The sequence below is a fragment of the Drosophila albomicans genome, chromosome X (genome assembly GCF_009650485.2).
Source record: "Drosophila albomicans strain 15112-1751.03 chromosome X, ASM965048v2, whole genome shotgun sequence".
In the NCBI taxonomy this organism is placed as follows: Eukaryota; Metazoa; Arthropoda; class Insecta; order Diptera; family Drosophilidae; genus Drosophila; species Drosophila albomicans.
In genome coordinates, this window is record NC_047627.2 from 27,044,700 (window position 1) to 27,063,547 (window position 18,848).

The following is an 18,848-nucleotide window of genomic DNA, read 5'->3' on the forward strand; positions in this document are numbered from 1 at the left end:
AGTAATGAAGATATCCACAACTTATTTTAAAATATACTATATTAATTGACCGCAGAAATACTAAAAATATACCATTCGAAATATAACAGTTCTAAATTTACCAGATTGTCAGCCAAAGCAACGAAGACTCTTAGTAAGTAGACAATTTGTATCTGATCGCAAACCAACTTCCAGAAATCATATAAATAAAAAATATTAAAATTAATGAAGATATTTACAAATGAATAGTTAGATTTCTATTTACCATTATAAATAATACTGTTTTTTAATTTGACATAAATTTAAGCTTTAAAGACATTAAAAATAAGAAACTTTCATGAATATGATTTACAGATAGCTTTCTAGTTATAGTTTTTACCACTCATTTTTTCCATTATTTTGTTCATAACTCGAAAAAAAAAGAATTTGTATTTAAAAACTTAACTTCGCAAGAACAGTTGCTTATTTTGTGATCACTACAAAAGTGATTCATAGCTGTAGAACATATAACAATTTTATTACAAATAAAGTTTTCGAACTTTATATTTTGCTGATTAAAATAAATGGAATTTTTTTATTCCCAATTTTATGAACACTTTTTACAATCGATTTCCAATTCATTTTCCAATAGATATGTAATTTACTTATTTACAAAATGAACAAAGATAACATCAATGAACGAGTCGTAACTCGGAGTAAGTAAATACATTTCTTAAATAGATTTTCTTAAATTGAAATTAAATGTTCTTGCTTTGGTTGCCTTTTAAGTTTTGTTCCAGCAGCAGAAGTCTGAACAAATTAAATTTTTAATGAAATTTCTTACTCAAAACTCAGTGAACATGATATTATGCCACGCGTTAACATGATTAGTTGGTGGGACAGTTGGAAAAACAATGTTAAAAATGGACAATGAATCAAAAACACAAAAGCACTGCAAGCTGTTTTTGTCCGCGCTGAGAAAATTTCTTTGTCTCTGAAGGAGACAGCATGGAAGAGCGAGAGAGAGAGAGGGAGTGCAGCTTGTTCTTGTCATTTCAAGGAGCTAAATACTTTCTTAGGACACTCTAGACTTCGCTGCTTTCTACAACTCATTCAGGCCTTGACTATTTGTTTGGCTCTCGCACTCTCAACTCTCTCTCTCTCTCTCTTTCTCTCTGTGTCTGTCTCTTTCACGCTTTTGGCTCCACTTCACTCCCACTCGCAAGTCATTAAGACTAATGGCCAACTAAAAGCGAAAGAGGGATGCCAAGTGTTAAAGGGTGGTGAAGAAGGGAAGGGAAGGAAAGAGGAGAGGAGATTGCACCTATTGCAATTGCTGCTGTCCTGCGGTTTGCGAGTTGCAGTTTGCAGTGGTTTTGATTTTGTTGCTGCCGGGGCGATTACAATAGAGAACAACACGTTACCTCCCCAACCCAACCCCTCCCCAGCCACTTCTCCCCCTTTCCAGCATGGCCACAAACAATTTATTTGCTTCTGCTTTTGGCCATTGCGCATTGTTTGGCATTGTTAACGCCTTCCACTACTTTTGGGCCACTACAGTCCGTCCCCTTTTTGCCACCTTCGAACTATGTGTCTATCTTGAACGCTCTCTCCCTCTTGTTATACCCTACTTACTTATAGGGTAAAAGGGTATGATAACTTTGTGCCTCCAGGAAATGTAAGTAACAAGTAGAAGGAAGCATCTTCGATCCTATAACGTATATATATTCTTGATCAGCGTCAACAGCCGAGACGCTATGATATTTGGTATATTTTGCACTCAATGGTATATTTTGAGTGTTGCACTATATCATTATACCAAATGTAAGCGTTGGTATATTATTAGTATTTTTACGGTATATTGTTTATGGTACACTTTTAGTATCATATCGTACTGGATTGCTTCTACTGAAAATGGTTAGTGAGTGGAGCAAACACTCGACTGTGATTAATATACCATATATAACTTTCGGTACATTTTTGGTAACTTTGCAGTATATTAAGTTGGTATATTTTAATTTATTATCTAGTTTCTTATATTTCGAAAGTAATGGTGTATAGATATACCAAATATATCTTTTGGTATATTTTAGTATTTTTTCAAGAATAATACGACACAGCTTTTCTATTATTTAAAATGATTAGCGGGTATTTCATAATCGACTGTAGTCAATATACCAAATATTGTCTGTGGTATATTTTTAGTATTTTTGCGGTATATTAATTTGGTATATTTTAAAATTAATAACGCACTGTTTTACTTTCATTTAAAAAGGTTAGAAAGTTTCTCACAGTAGAGAATATTGGACTGTGGCCAATATACCTTATATCCTTTGGTATATTTTTTAGTATTTTCGCGGTATATTAGTTCGGTATATCTTAAAATTGATACCGCACTGTTTTGCGTTCATTTAAAATGGTTAGCGGGTATCTAAATAGTCAATATACCAAATATTGTTTTTGGTATATTTTTAGTATTTTCGCGGTATATTAATTTGGTATATTTTAAAATTAATACCGCACTGTTTTGCTTTCATTTACAAAGGTTAGCAAGTTTCTCACAGTAGAAAACATTGGACTGTAGTCAATATACCAATTATAGCCTTTGGTATATTTTTTAGTATTTTCACGGTATATTAGTTCGTATATTTTAAAATTAATAACGCACTGTTTTGCGTTCATTTAAAATGGTTAGCGGGTATCTAAATAGTCAATATACCAAATAATGTCTTTGGTATATTTTTAGTATTTTCGCGGTATATTAGTTCGGTATATTTTAAAATTAATACCGCACTGTTTTGTGTTCATTTAAAATGGTTAGCTGGTATCTCACAGTCGAGCACACTTGACTCTAGCTCTCTTACTTCTTCTCGCTGTGAGTGTGTGTAATTAAGTACTTCAGCTGAGTTGTAAAATGTGCTCAGCACTCGTCCTCACCGATGTGAACTCATCATGGAATTTGTCGGAAAACAATTTAAAGCAACCCGTGCGGCTTTATTGTGGTTATTTTCTCTTTTTATTTATTTTTTTGGTAATACTGACCACACTCCACATATATACAATATATATGTATATACAAATATATGTGTATATTCTTCATATAGACTAGCAATTTGGGTTGATTTTATTGAATTTCAAAGCACTACACGGACCAACAGAAAACAAAACTACAATAACAAATGGCACTAAAAATATAAAACAAAACACAAATCGAAATCGAAATTGAAATTGAAAGAAGAGCAGCCAGCAGAAGCAAAGTTTGTTGTGCTTGGGCAAAAGGCGTTCGACGGGAAAATTCAAATGGACTTTTCACCAAAAAAAAGTACAAAAAAAGAAAAAAAAACAACAACTAAATGTAAAACAAACGGACAGCAGCAACAATTTGAGCTGCGTGTCGATTTCCGTTTCCTTTTTCTTCTTCGTCGAGTTGAAAGGTGAAGCAAAGCAGCGAAGCGAAATGTAATGGGAGAATCAGCTCAGCACTAGACAAATCAAAAGAAAAACAGATGGAGTGAAATTATAGAAACGCAACAATGTTGTTTTATGCCAAAAGCTTGACAAAGTTACCAAGAAAACTTGTCAGAGAAGCCACAAGTTGGCGGTGAAAATGTGTAATAACTGAGAAGCGAAAAGAGATGTTCTTCGCTTATGCTTTACAACAGAATAAAAGTTGAACAGAAGCTAACTGAAACAGAAAAGTAAACGCCAAGCACGATTTCGAGAAGTTCAAGCAAAGGAAAAGCAAAAAATAGTATTAATACATAACAATCGTTTTATTAATTTAGAACTAGTATAAAAATAGTTAAGTCAGAAAATAGAATAGAGAGAATAGAAATTAAAAACAAATTAACGAAGTTATGAATAGCTAAGGTAAACAAAAAACAATAATAATAATTATAATACTAGAGTCAAACATAAAAGATAAAATATAACAAAGTAAAGTGAGAGAATACAAATTAAGCGCTAAATAGGTGAAAATAAATTAGAGAAATTCAATGAAAAGTTAAGCATGGAATGAATTTAGGTTTGTATGTCTACATGAATCAAAAGCGAACCATAAACATTACTTACAATTTTTAGCAATAGTAAATAAGTGAAACTTATAAGTAAAGACAGAAAAGTGAAACTTAAAGTTCAATGTAATGCGCTAAGCATAAGAAGAAGCCTAAAAGCCATAGAGAAGCAAATGAAATTGAAGTGAAATCCCAAGCAAATGACTTAAATGAAAAGACATAAAAAAAAAAACAAAAGTTGTGGTGAAAACCTATGAGGGCAATTGCAATTAGAAAGGCAACGAGATGAGTGAGAAACCATAAGCTATTCTCTAATTAAGGACATCATCTCGGTGAGAGAGAGAGAGAGAAATGCTTATGGTATCATCATTACACCGAACCCTTGAGTTGCATCTCCTTACTTCTGCCCCCTCCTCCTCCTCCTGTGCTTTCTCTAGGGATATCAGTGCATTGTACTCCACTTGAGCCGAGTTGAGTTGAGTTGACTGGACTGATGCGGTCTGGGTCTTGCACATTTAGCCTGGAGGGGAAGCTCAACTGGGAACCGCATGCAAGCAAAGCTGAGCCTTCATTGCACCTACCGCAAGGCAACAGCAAATGCAACAGCAACAGCAATTGCCAGTGGTGTAGCAACCTTGATGGCAACAACAACAACAAACGAAAGACAACAAACATACAACGACAATTGTGCATTCAAGCGAGTTAAGTGCTTCATTCGGGGGAAAAATGCTAAATGCTAAATACGGATTGCAGAATGCAGAATGCAGCATTCAGAATGCAGTTTGTGGGCTCTCTCTCTCTTCTCAAGCAGCTATTACACACTTTTAGCAAGTGAGAGAGAGATAGACAATATCGCTGTTTTTTTTTTTTGTTTTTGCCTTTAGGTGCACTCGTAACACTTTTCATCTGCTACTTTTTTGGTTGCACAAACTAAATGAAATTATTTCCGTATAATTTATTTGCACTACCCCCAAGAAAATGATATAAGTGCGTGGAACGTTAGCTCAGCCCTGCGGCTGCATTCATTAAGTGCTAACTGCCAACGCACAGTGTCGCAAATGCACATAAAAATGTGACAAAAAAAAGTCCCTAAACAAATTCTTCAACATTTTGCAGCTTTAAAGGAAAAAAAGTTGTTAAAAAATTCCTCCAACAATGTAGAACTTTAAATGAAAATCAAATCAATAAATATAAATATAAATAAAATAGTTGCTATCAATATATAAAATATATATGTATATCACAATAAATTTCAGCACTTAGTTTAACGATGCAAACATTCCAAAATTCAAAGCAAAATATTAGTATTTTTTTAAGGTAATTGAAATCTGATTTTTGTTATTGCCTGAAGACTTTACTCGCTCTGACTGATTAATTATGGTACAATCTGTAGTTCTTTTTCTTGTAGAAATGTAACAATAAGTAGAATAGTTTGTTAATATATTCCTCCATTAAATAAATGAACAATTTGACATTATTCAAATATGATTTTAGTTGCATATTATTAAAACTTGCCATAATTCAAAGTAACACTTTTTTTTCGACAATAATTTCAAAGCTCAGCTGTTTTTGCTTTAAGATAAACGCGAATTTGAATTTTCGCTTCAGCTTTAAATAAATAAATTAATAATTTGAAGACACAGATTGTAAAAATGAAATGTTTCAAATGAGTAGCTGACTGAAGCGCTGACGATCTGGTATATTTTGAATATTATTTTATATCAATATACCAAATACAAGTCTTCTGCATATTTTAGTATATTTTGCGGTATATGAAGATGGTATATTTTATGAATATTACCTCATTGTATATTTTAGTATTTTTGTGGTATATAAATTTAGTATATCTTAGGAATAATACCTCATGGTATATTTTAGTACTTTACGGTATATTAATTTGGTATATTTTAAGAATAACACTGATTAATTTGATATTTTTTAAGAATAATACCGAAAATGTTTACTATTTTTTAGAATAGTTAGCGGATATTAACGACTGAAGCCTTCTTAATTGTATTCTATTATATTATATATTTTATATTAAAGTAAAGACTGTTTTATTTTATTTTAGTATTTTTAGTATTTTTTTGCGGTATATGAAGATGGTATATTTTATGAATAATACCTCATTGTATATTTTAGTTTTTTGTGGTATATAAATTTAGTATATCTTAGGAATAATACCTCATGGTATATTTTAGTACTTTGCGGTATATTAATTTGGTATATTTTAAGAATAACACTGATAATTTTGATATTTTTTAAGAATATTAATACCGAAAACGACTGAAGCCTTCTTAATTGTATTCTATTATATTATATTTTATATTAAAGTAAAGACTGTTTTATTTTCTTATATGTCAAAGTGTTTTCGTTATTATATGCCTCCATTCACTTTTGTGCACGCTTTTATCTAGTCTGCTCCACTGTGCAGCGCACTCTAGATGCCATCCACAGCAGCGTTGCACATTCTCATGGCTCATTCCCTTGGCTCACGCCTTTCTCGCCATTCTCAGTCGCCATTCTCAGTCGCTGTCTCAGTCGCAGTCGCAGTCGCAGTCGCCGCTGTTGTCGTTGTCTGTGCATATAGTATATAGAGTACATCTCCATCGCCAACTCATTTGCAGTTGTATAATCGTTCGTCTTCATCATCATCATTATCATTATATTCATCATCATAATCATGAGCAAAGCAGCGTTGTTGCTAGAGAGAAGCGGGTGAAATTTATGCTTGACATAGAAACACAATTTCGACTGACTGTCGGCCATTTTGTTGCTTGTTGCTTTTCTGTTTCTTTCCTCCTTCGCGTCCTCGTTCCTCGTTTCTCGTGCTTGTTTTCATGTCTCGTTGTTGTCATCTCCTCTAAGTCTTTCTCTGTCTCTCTCTTTATTTTTTTTCGTAACATTTCATTTCCCTTCGTATGTTATTTTTTTTTTATATTTTTTGCTTTTGTTATGTTTTGTGCTTGCTTTCAAATTGAGTTGCAACACGCTCAAAAATGCGAGTGAATTAAATTTTTGCTGTTCATTCGACTAGCAAATATCCTGTCTAAGGAGTTGCTCTACAACTTTCTAGCTGGCATTTCAAATTCTTGGTATTTTCTCATTGCAAAAACTTGCGGAAAGCGAAAGAGACAAACATTTTTTTTTCCTGTTGGCTTGTAAACATCACATTGCTGTCGACTTTTTTGTCTTCTTTTGTTTTCAGTTCAATTTATTTAATTTATCTCGATCGACTTTTTTGCATTGTCTTGTATTTTGATCATCATAATGATTTTTTTTTATTTCTATTAACTATTTCATTTCTTCAACTACGCCTAAGCAAAACATTCAACATATTTCAATTACCTCTATCTCTTGCTTTGAAGTTGATGATAAACCTAAATTATGTGACCAAAAGCTGCAACATTTTTTTCATTGACTTGTAAACATCCCATTGCTGTCGACTTTTCTTACTCCTTTTGTTTTCAATTTATTGAATTTAATTGTACGGACTTCTTTGCATTGTCTTATATTTTGATCATCATAATGACTTTTTTATTTCTATTAACTATTTCACTACTTGAACTTTGCCAAAGCAAAACATTCAAAGTATTTCTTTTTCCTCTTCTCTATGAAAAGTTAGATGATAAACCAAAAAACTTCAATGCAGAGAATCAGGTGCAAATTAACAACATTTTAAATAGAGACGAGCACTAAAAGAGAGAACAAAAATAGAAGAAGAAGAAGAAGTTTTTAGCTGCCAGCTGCAAGCAGATAAATGTGAAGCTTAGACAAATTCGGCTCACTAATTGCCTGCAAACTGAGTGCGCAGTGTTGGTTGAAGAGACAACTCGAGGGAGGTGGAGCGGAGCGGAGGGAGGAGGGGGAAAACACTGAAAGGCAAACACACTCGTAGCTGTAGCTTGTGCTTTGTGTGCATAAATACCTATTAAGCAGCTTCAGCTTCATCTCCAGCTTCAGCTTCAGCTTCAGCTTCAGCTCTTCGGCTGCATCTGCAACTGAAACCGAAACGCACAAATTGTGTTGCCGACGCAATGCACAAAAAAAAAAAAAAAGAAATAAAGAACTCTCTCTCTCTCTCACTCTGCACTCATAGTGTGTGTGCAGGTGTGCTGTGTGTGCGAGCAGATAGCTTAAGGTAGCATGCATCATGACGAAGCTGTTGACACTTCATAAATACATGAGTTGCACTCAGCACACGCTCGCACACACACACATACACACACACACGCACACGCACACACACATCTCAAAGGCATGTATGCAATTGTTATACCCTGTAATCGCAAACATCAAAAAAAAAAACATAACAAGCCTTTATTTTTCTTTCTCATCTCTCTGCCTTTGTCTCCTGCTTATTTTCATTCCCAGTTGTGTTTTGCTTTTAATCTCTTTTCATGTTGATTTTCTATTCATTTCATATTAAATTCCTTTTTATCTTTTGCTCTTTGTTTTCTTCATACTTCATCTATTTGTTGCTACTTTGCTGTATTATTTTTCTTCTAATTGAGACTCTGTTTCCCTCATTTCTCATTCCCTTATTGTAATTTTTTTTAGAGTTCTCCATTTTATATTTAATACTATCGCTTTTCCTTTTCATTCCAGGGTATTTTGTGCGCATCAACTCTCAGTTGAAACTCTTTTGCATGCTACTATATATTTTTTCGGTGCTTTGTCCTCGCCGAGCACTTGAACAAATTTACACTTGTATCACTCATACGCTCCGTTTTTATGCTATTTGCCCCCCACACACACACACACACACACACACACACACACACACACACGCACACTCTCGCACACACACACACTTAGCACACCTTAGCATACCGCTTGGTTGTTTTTGTTGTTGCCATTGTCAACGCTTGTTTCACGCCTCAACCGTCGCATGCGGGCAACAAGCAACAAAATACAACAAAAAAAAAAAAACTAGCAAAAACTGAGGGCGGGGCAAAAAAAAAAAACAACAAAAAATTACACAATTGTCGGAAAAGAAAAAAGGAAACAAAATTTTAACAACAAAATTAAAAGCACGCGAAATATGTGTTCGCTACGGAAATGACAAGAAATTTTGAATGCGGGTTGATCAAACTAATGATGAAAGTGACGAAAACACAAAGAAAAGAAAAAAACGAAACATAAAACAAGTAAGAAAGTTACAGTCGAGTGTGCTCGACTGTGAGATACCCGCTACCCACTTTTAATAAAGGCAAAATATTGCGGTATCATTTTCAAAATATACCGAAAATATTGCAAAAATACTAAAAATATACCAAATGGTATGTTTGGTATATCGATATAGTACACCATTCAAAGTATACCATAGACGGCACAATATACCAGATTGTCAGACAAAGCAACACCCAGTAAATAGGCGTTTTTGCCCATACAAAAGTATTTCTTTAATAACTTCCACAATTTTTATCTGATCGCAACCAAATTTTCAGGAATCATAACTACTACAGTAATTATTGTATATACCAAAATTCGTAACTCTAGCTTTAAAATTACGCTTGTTATTCGATTTTTTTGATTTGCGGGGGCGGAAGTGGGCGTGGCAAAAATTTGAGACAAACTTGATCTGCGTGCAAGCATAACAAATGCTGTCGAAAAAAAATTATAGCTCTATCTCTTATAGTCTCTGAGATCTAGGTGTTCATACGGACGGACGGACAGACGGACAGACGGACATGGCTATATCGTCTCGGCTGTTGACGCTGATCAAGAATATATATACTTATAGGGTCGGAGATGCCTCCTTCTACCTGTTACATACATTTCCTGCCGGCACAAAGTTATAATACCCTTCTACCCTATGGGTAGAGGGTATAAACATGCAAAAACAACACACTTCATTTATAGAGTCTTATTTTGCCTGTGAACCAGTTAAGCATTGAACCGGTTAATGAGCGGTTCACTGAAATTGTAGTTCATTTATTTGCTCAAGTTGACGGTGGTTAAACCAAAATGAAATATGTGTGAAATCTTGCTAATATCGGTTCAGTTTGTGGTTCAGCTTCGGATAAATTTTCATAATTCAGTTAAAACACATCTCAAGAACCGGTTTGAAGAAATTCTCAAGTATAACATTCTAAATTAGTTTTATTTATCTTTCATGCGCCGCTTCATTATCTAGTGAAAATATAAGTATTGAACCGGTTCATTTTGTGGTTCAGTTTTGAAAACATTCTGTTTTATAACTTTGTAAATTAGATTAATTTACAGCTAAATATTTAGTTTATATAAATTATGTTTAATACTTCTTTTGTTTGATTATCTAGTGCCATTAGATTATTTAGTTTTATCACAATTATTGAACCGGTTTACTTTGTGGTTCAGGTTTGAAAAATTTCTCATGTATTACATTGTAAATTAGATTTAGCTGAATAAATCAACATTTAGTTCATATAAATTATGTACTATTCTTCTTCACTGAAGTGACAACACAATTATTGAACCGGTTCAGTTTGTGGTTCAGGTTTGAAAAATTTCTCATGTATTACATTGTAAATTAGATTTAGCTAAATAGATCAACATTTAGTTCATATAAATTATGTACTATTCTTCTTTAACTTCTGTCTTCACTAAAGTGACAACACAATTATTGAACCAGTTCAGTTTGTGGTTCAGGTTTGAAGAAATTCTCTAAGAAACAGCTGCATATTTTGTTGCAATAAATCACGCTGTTTGATTTAAATTTGGTTCATTTAATCTAGTTGTATAAACTTCAATTTAAATGCATTTTTTTTTGTTAGTTCGCTGCTCATGTGGGTCTTTTGAGAACCGGTTCACAAAGTGGTTCAACGGAGATAACTAAGCAAATCAGCCAGCGACAATTGTGTGAGAACTGTGCTTTGTAAGTAGGAAAAAGTGAAGGGCTGTCGACAACAAACGAATGACAGAGATGGAGAAAGAGTAGAAGAGAGAGAGGGGGGAGAGAGAGAGGATCAGAATGTGCGACGTGGCAAATTGTGCATGTGCTTTACCGTGTTTGCTCTTAATGTTGCCCTGGGGCTATGACAAGTGGCAGTACGACCCCGAAATAGTGCCAAGAATAATAATAATAGAGAGTCCACTTGGCGCGACAAACTGCGACGATGAGGTGCCGAGGTACCAAAGAGGAGAGCAACGACAATAAGGAAAGCTGCAGCCGGTGCCAAGACTATATAAGAGAGAGAGAGAGAGGGAGAGCGGAAACGACAAAAGCAAAGCACAGTTGAGAAGGATGCGAGGTTAGGTGGCAAGCTGCGATGCGATGTTGCAACTATGCGAAAGGCAAATGAGGGGGCATGGCTCAGTAGAAAGCAAAAAGGGAATGAGAAAACAGAAAAATGAATCACCGACAAATTACGGTAAGAAAAGGAAATTTCAAACGGGAAATGGCGGCAGCAAAATTTCGTTATGGGCACATCACAATTTTTCTTGGCACATTTGCTTTCTTTTATTCCCATTCTACTATACTATTATTTTTTTTGCTGTTTTTCTTTTTTTCTTTGTGTTGCTTTTGTTTTGGCTGTAGCTTGTGCTCTTGTGCTTTTTATGCGATGTGTTGGCAACAATTTCTGCAGTTTCTTAAGTTCTTTTATGGGCCAACGGCCAACGGAGTAGTAGTAAAAATTTTAACATAACTTGAGAGAAAAGTATAAAACAAAAAAAACACCAAAAAAAAAAAATCCAAAAGAGCGAACACAAAAAAAAAAAAAATAAAGAAAAGGTCTTATGAAATATGCATATGCTCATTTTGGGCTCACAGCGAAATGGCAAACAGTCACACCCACACACAAACCCACACACACACTGAGGCATACTTACATGCAGAGCCACACACACACACAGTCATTCAGAAGTTTTTCATTAAAGTTCGAAAGTAGCAAAGACCTTCGCTCACTTTAAGATGGTCGCATTGGGAGCTCAAGCTCGACAAACAAACAGATGAGCCTAGCTGAGCGACTCCTTCAGCTGCCGTTATACATTTTATTCCAAGGTTTTCTTACCTGCAACGAAAAAGAGAGATGCGAGAGTGAGAAAGAGAACGAATAAGCATCAAGTCGCATACATAGTATATTTTATATTTACGTATATTTGATTACGAGTCGAGTTTGTGTTAGGCAAAATTATAAATTTAATATTGGGTCGAAGGCCAGCAGTAGCCAGCCAGCTTATTAAAAATAATAAGCTAGTTATGTAATATTGTTTTTTATTTCTGGTTGTTAAGAATACTTTTTTCTTTCTACTTCAACAGTTTAATGTTATTAAGGAAAAGGCAAAAAGCTGCAGTTAAGTGCGAGATATCTACTATCCATTTAAAAAAAAAAAACAGAACACTGAAAATATGCCAATTATATACTGAAATATACCGAAAGCTATGGTATATCACTTATTCTGGAAATTTACCAAATTAGCTATCGATATAGTACATTCAAATATACCAAAAATAAACTAAAATAAATACTATATTTGGTATATCGATTATTCTGATAAAATACCAATTTAATTATCAAATAAATACTAAAATATACCGAATGCTCAATTTGTATATCGATTATTTTGAAAATATAGCAAATGAATATACCAAAAGTATACTAAAATATACTAAAAGCTTTATTTTGTATATTGATTATTCATAAAATATTCCAAATTTATAGGCGACCGAATATTAAAATAAATCAGCGTATATAATTGGTATATCGATATACTATTACATTCAAAATATACCATAATATGAAAAAAGACTCAATGGATTAATATTTTGCTATTTTCTTTAACCCAATTAAATATTTGCAATCTCTTTTTATAATTGTATTTTTCATTTATTTCACATGTTTGTTTATTGAAACATTCTTCGAAATAAGCTTAACGAAAGTCCACAATTGTGAATCAAAAACACTGAATAAAGAAAATCTTTTATGTCTGAACACAATTGAAATTACAAATATTTCCTTTTAATTTTATTTGTGACTGTGCTTTTAATTCCCGAAAACATGTTTGCCTTGCCATTTGCTTCCATTGAAAAGCAACTGAGTATACAGTTGGCATTTGTTCAGTTCGTTTGATGCATAAAATCACAACAGTCAAAAGGAGAACAAAATTAAATAAAAGTTGTAACGAAACACAAAAATTTACTGTAAGCGAAGCAGAAGATGTCGAGTAGAACATTGCTGGGAATAACCATGGGCACAGCCGGTGCAATACTTTTAGGATATTGCATCTATCTTGATCAGAAGCGACGAGCTGATCCCGAGTACAAACGCAAATTACACGATCGACGACAACACACTGAAAAGGCCCAAGACATGAAAGATGATCACAATGACAATCAATTGACCGAGTGCCCAATGGAAGAGCCTCTCGGTGAGGTGAGCGATCATTTGGCACTGGAGCATTGCTTTGAGAGTGAGATGAAGATGGGCGAACAGTTGATTTGTCAGGGCAACATTGCGGATGGTGTCACGCATTTTGCCAACGCGATTATGATGTGCGCTCATCCATTGCCAGTGCTTCAAACAATCCAAGAATCTCTGCCGGATTTCGTATTTATGCCATTGCTAATGAAACTCACCGAACTGCAGAGCAACAGCAGCTCGACCAAGGACAATTCAACCACCAGCATACAGGAGTATGCTTGATTAACTTTTTCCAAATCCAAAACCGATAACTCAAAGCCCTGCTATGTCCATCCATCCCACACGTAACTGTGCCCAGAGAAATTGAAATTTATGTTGCCATTTCGGAAACTCTCCAGGATATATAATCAGATTACTATTACTTTTCGAACTTTCTAATTTATAATTGCATACCAATAAATTCTTATATTCAGATAATTTTTCACTTGTCTCATACTAAAAATTAACAAGTAAGAAAGTTACAGTCGAGTGTACTCGACTGTGAGATAACCGCTACTCATTTTGTAAGTACGCGTTTTTGCCCATACAAAAGTATTTCTTTAATAACTTCCACTTTTTATCTAATCGCAATCAAATTTTCAGGAATAACATCTACTGTTGTTATTATTATATATGCAAAAATTCGCAATTCTAGCTTTAAAAGTACGCTTGTTATGCGTTTTTTTTTATTTGCGGGGGCGGAAGTGGGCGTGGTAAAAATTTGAAACAAACTTGATTTGCGTGCAAACATAACAAATGCTGTCGAAAAAAATTATAGCTCTATATCTTATAATCTCTGAGATCCAGTGTTTCACACGGACGGACGGACAGACGGACAGACGGACATGGCTAGATCGTCTCGGCTGTTGACGCTGATCAAGAATACATATACTTTATAGGGTCGGAGATGCCTCCTTCTACCTGTTACATACATTTCCTGTCGGCACAACGTTATAATACCCTTCTACCCTATGGGTAGCGGTTTTTTGTGGTATATTAATTTAGTATATTTGAAAACGAATACCACACTATTTTGTTGTTCTAATGGGTAGCGTGTATCTTAAAGTCGAGCTCACTCGACTGTACCTTTCTTTCTTACTTGTTTAAAAATGTTCCCTTAAAATGTGTTTTGAATTTAATACGAATATCACTTAATTTAAAATACTATAACTTTTAGCCCAAAATAAGCAATTCTTATAGTTATTTTTAGATTCTGTCTAAGCCTTAAGTTTTCCTTTAACTTGCTTAAAACTTTGTCTATTTTATTTAATATGCTTACTTCATCTTTTATGTTTTTATTTAATTTGTTCAATGTTCGTTCTTCAACTCAAATGAAAATAAAATTTGAAAGCGACTTCGCGAGCCATTGATTAATCCAGCGGCACATCGACGCCAATGCCTTGAGCAAACAATGTTTGCGTATTGACTTCCGGCAGCTTTTGCATCAACATGTTATAAATACGATCGGGAAGAGCGACCTTCATGGCCTCCATTAATGCCACCGGCTGGGCGCAGAGCATTGTGGCATTTGCCAAATGGATGAGTCCCTCATCCAGTTTACCCTGACGAAAGAGCTCCTCGCCCATTTTGATTTCATTCTGGAAATAATGCTGCACAATCTCATGATCGGGCAATTCGAATGGATCGTTAGCGATCCGACGATTTGGATCTAGACCCTCAACGACCATTGAATGCGGTGTTGCATAACGATTCGATTTCTGGCGACGTTCGCGCACTTTTTGCTTATAATTCGGATCCGATCGACGCTTCTGATCGTAATAGATGCAATAACCGAGCAATAGAGCACCGGCTGCGCCCACAGTGAGTGCCAACAGTGTTCGCTTCGACATCTCTTAAATAAGTTTGAAATAAAATTTTGGGATAAACGTGTTTGATATATTTTTTTTTTCTTTTTCTTTTTCGTTTTCGTTTCAAATGAGATTGTAAAGTGGCAGCTAGTTAAATGATTACTTGTGCACAGATAAAAACAAATTGACATTGAAAAGTAAATCTTGTTTACAAATTTGTTCGATCTTCTTCTTGAAATACGATTTTTAGATTGAAAAGATCTTTAACAATGATTTGAATGCTAAATTTGCATTTTATAATTAAAAACATCTTACATTAAGAATAAAGTCTTGATTCAAAAATGTTTTATTCTAAATTGAAAATCAGATTGCAAATCTTGATTTAAAATATTTTCAATCACAAAAAAAAACAATCTTGAAATAAAATTTTTAGGTTGAAAAATTGTATATTAAGTTTTTTTTTTTTGCTTTATTTGCATTTTAAGATTAAAAACATTTTTCTTTACTATTATATTACTTCAAAAATATTTCAATCTATATTGGAAAGTAGTTTGCGAATCTTGAGTAAAGAAAAAAAATTCTTTCTTTCTTGTTTTATAAAATGTTGGAATTCTCTTTCTTTAAGTAACTTAAATGGTCTTTGGTCTTGGGTTCAAACTCTAGTCAGTTCTTATATAAAAGAGGTAATTGTCATAAGTGTAACTAATATTAAATAAAAGAAGATAACTTACATAAATATGTAAACAAAACATATATAAAAAAAAGGAATCTATTTTATTTTTGTAACAATCTAAGTTTATGTTTCTTTGATCTCGATTTAAGATTTTGCCTTCTTGGTTCAATTCAAAGATTCTTTTATTCTTGAAACAAGATTATACTAATCAATTTGAAGATATCGATTTAAAAATAAAACTTTTTAATTCAATTTTGACATCACATAATTTTGATTCAAGATTTTATTAAGTTTTTTTCTTTCTATATAACTATTTGAATTCCAATTAAATCAAGACTCAACAATGGATTTGTTTTTGCATTGACAATAAGTGAAGCAGCATTTTTTGTTTCTACCTTTTCATAAACTTGTCTAAACGTTTCAATTATGGATTCTATAGTATGATTGGCTGCCCATCTCCCATCTTCCCATCTTCCAGCTGCCAGTTTTTAATATGCTTAACATGCACAATAATTCCCATGTGAGTCGTAGCATTTTGTTGTGTGTTGTATGTGTATGCTTTCAATAAATCAAATTGATTGAAATGCATGAAATCAATCAAACTCTGCTCAACAATCAATAAAATACACACAAACACAAACACAAAGACAGACAGACAGAGAGACAGAGACACATTGACAATTGACAGATGTCAGCTTTAAGGTAGATTCGAAATGTGCAAATTGAATTGTTATTGCATTAGTTCGATCAAAAGTAAATTGCGAGTGAAGCCACAACAATTTCGAGTATTTAAAGATTGAAATTAAAGTGGGAATTAAAAAAGGAAAGGGTTTTTCTTCTGACCTGCGTGTTGTGATTATCTTTGTTTGCATTGTTGTAAGTCACAAAAATGAAATAGGATTCATAAAAAAAAAGCAGAGGAGAACAAAAATGTTTATCTCTTGCTGTACGTTCAGTTCAGCTGTCATTATTCAGCGGCTGGACCAAAAATCCTTGGTCCCTTTTCATTATTTAAGCCAGCATCTGTACAAATACACACACACACACAGTAACAGACACCCACACACACACGCACAGACATACGCACAGAGAGTTACGTGCAAATCTCGCATGTTACGTTGACGTCAAAGTATTTATCACAATGACAAAATCAGGAGAAGAAAATAGGGACAAACCGACGGGGAGCACAGACTTTACTTTAGGGTTTAAATGTAACACATTTACAAATTGTTTATGCACACACACACACACACACACACACAGAGAAAGAGAGAGAGAGTGAGGGAGACAGAGACAAACACATACAGATGTCTCAGCATGGTGATAAATGATAACAAATTAGCGGTTTGTCTTTTAAGCGCAAAAGAGAACGCACCGCACACCGCATAACACACACACACACACACACACAACCGTTACACACACACACACACACACAACCGTTACACACACACACACACACACCTACTCACACACAACCTTACTCACACTTTGCTCACGCACAGACAGAGCTCAGCGAGCGATACCTAAAAGTTACCACAATGCAATAAATCACATCACCTGGCCACACTTACACACACACACACACACATACACGCCTACGCTCACTCCCCTCACACGCACACCAACACACGCGTTAAGCGTCTGCGTGTACAGTAAGCATTAACGAAAAGCTAAAGCAAACACTGAGCACAGAGTCTTGTCTTCCAAATCTTTTCATTTAAACCTTGCACAGCGTTATCTTTGCGATACTTTAATTAAGCGCAAATATGCAGGCAAATGAAAATATTATTTAGCGAAATGCCAAATGCTAATGATAATGTAAATGCTAAAATAAAAGATAAGTCACAAAAAATTTATAATTTGCTGTGATTCACTTAAATGTTAAAAGTATTTATATTCCTATCTTTTTATCACTTTCAACATTAATCATTGAAATATGTGTATCAAACTTAAACAGTCTTTTTTTGGCTTCAAATCATTTCATTTAAGATTTTGTTAAAATCCGTCCGACGTTCACTTTGAGATACTTTAATTAATCACAAATATTTAAGCAAATCAAAGCCAAATACAAATGATAATGTTAATGCTAAAATACTATATAAGTAAGAAATTGAATGTTAAAATTATTAATTTCTTTACTTATATTTTCACAAATTTCTACATTAATCATTAAAATACACATTCTTTTAATAATTTAAGAATTTGCTTAAATCTTGCCAACGTTAGAAAAATTATAATTCTTAGTTTTAAAACTTATAAATAGACTTTGAATTTCACATAGCATTTTAATATATTTTTTTTAATTCAATTTATACATTAATTTTTAAAAGATGCTTTTATTTCTGGTCTTCAAATAATCACATTTAAAATTATCTTTGAGATACTTTAATTAGGCGCAGAAATGCAAGTAAACATGACAATATTCTGTGATGGTAAAATGTAATAAAATATTGTAATAATTCTCTACTTTGAAAACAATAAATTGACTTTGGAGTTTACATAGTATTTTTATAATAGGTTTATTTTGAAAATGTTGATGGGAAAGTTAGCAAGCCTTGCCTGGGACTTCATTCAAAAAAATGTATCTTTGAGATACTTTAATTAAGCGTCAAAGCAACCAAAATATAAGTTTAAATGCATTGACTAACTGCTAACTTACTTAATTTCGTCATAGTTATTTTATGTATTATTTTATATTTATATTTATATTATAATTTTTTACACTTTGTGTCAGACAAGTTTAAAAATCTTAATATGCATAGACTTCGCAAGTCTTTTCAATTTCGATTTTATATTCGATTGTTTGTATTACTTCTTAAGTCATGAATATATTCGATTGTTTGTATTTCTATATTTTTATTTATTTTTACTTTCGATTTTCTATTCGTTTTTTTTTTGTATTTCTTGTTCTTAATTCTTTTAACTTTCAATTTTATATTCGTTTATTTTCTTGTTCTTAATATTCTTAACTTTCAATTTTATATTCGTTTATTTTCTTGCTCTTAAT

The 18,848-nt window shown here is 33.4% G+C and overlaps 1 protein-coding gene and 1 long non-coding RNA gene across 2 annotated transcripts in view; one reads left to right on the forward strand and one right to left on the reverse strand.

The window, feature by feature from the left end:
• LOC127565679 (uncharacterized) overlaps nt 1-18,848 on the reverse strand; it is a 126,993-nt gene that overhangs the window by 22,912 nt on the left and 85,233 nt on the right. The window lies entirely within an intron of this gene.
• Nucleotides 12,999-13,790, forward strand: LOC117566684 (mitochondrial import receptor subunit TOM20 homolog B-like). The gene has a single exon (XM_034246234.2). The coding sequence runs from the start codon at nt 13,115-13,117 to the stop codon at nt 13,598-13,600; it is 486 nt and encodes a 161-aa protein (XP_034102125.1). The 5' UTR covers nt 12,999-13,114; the 3' UTR covers nt 13,601-13,790.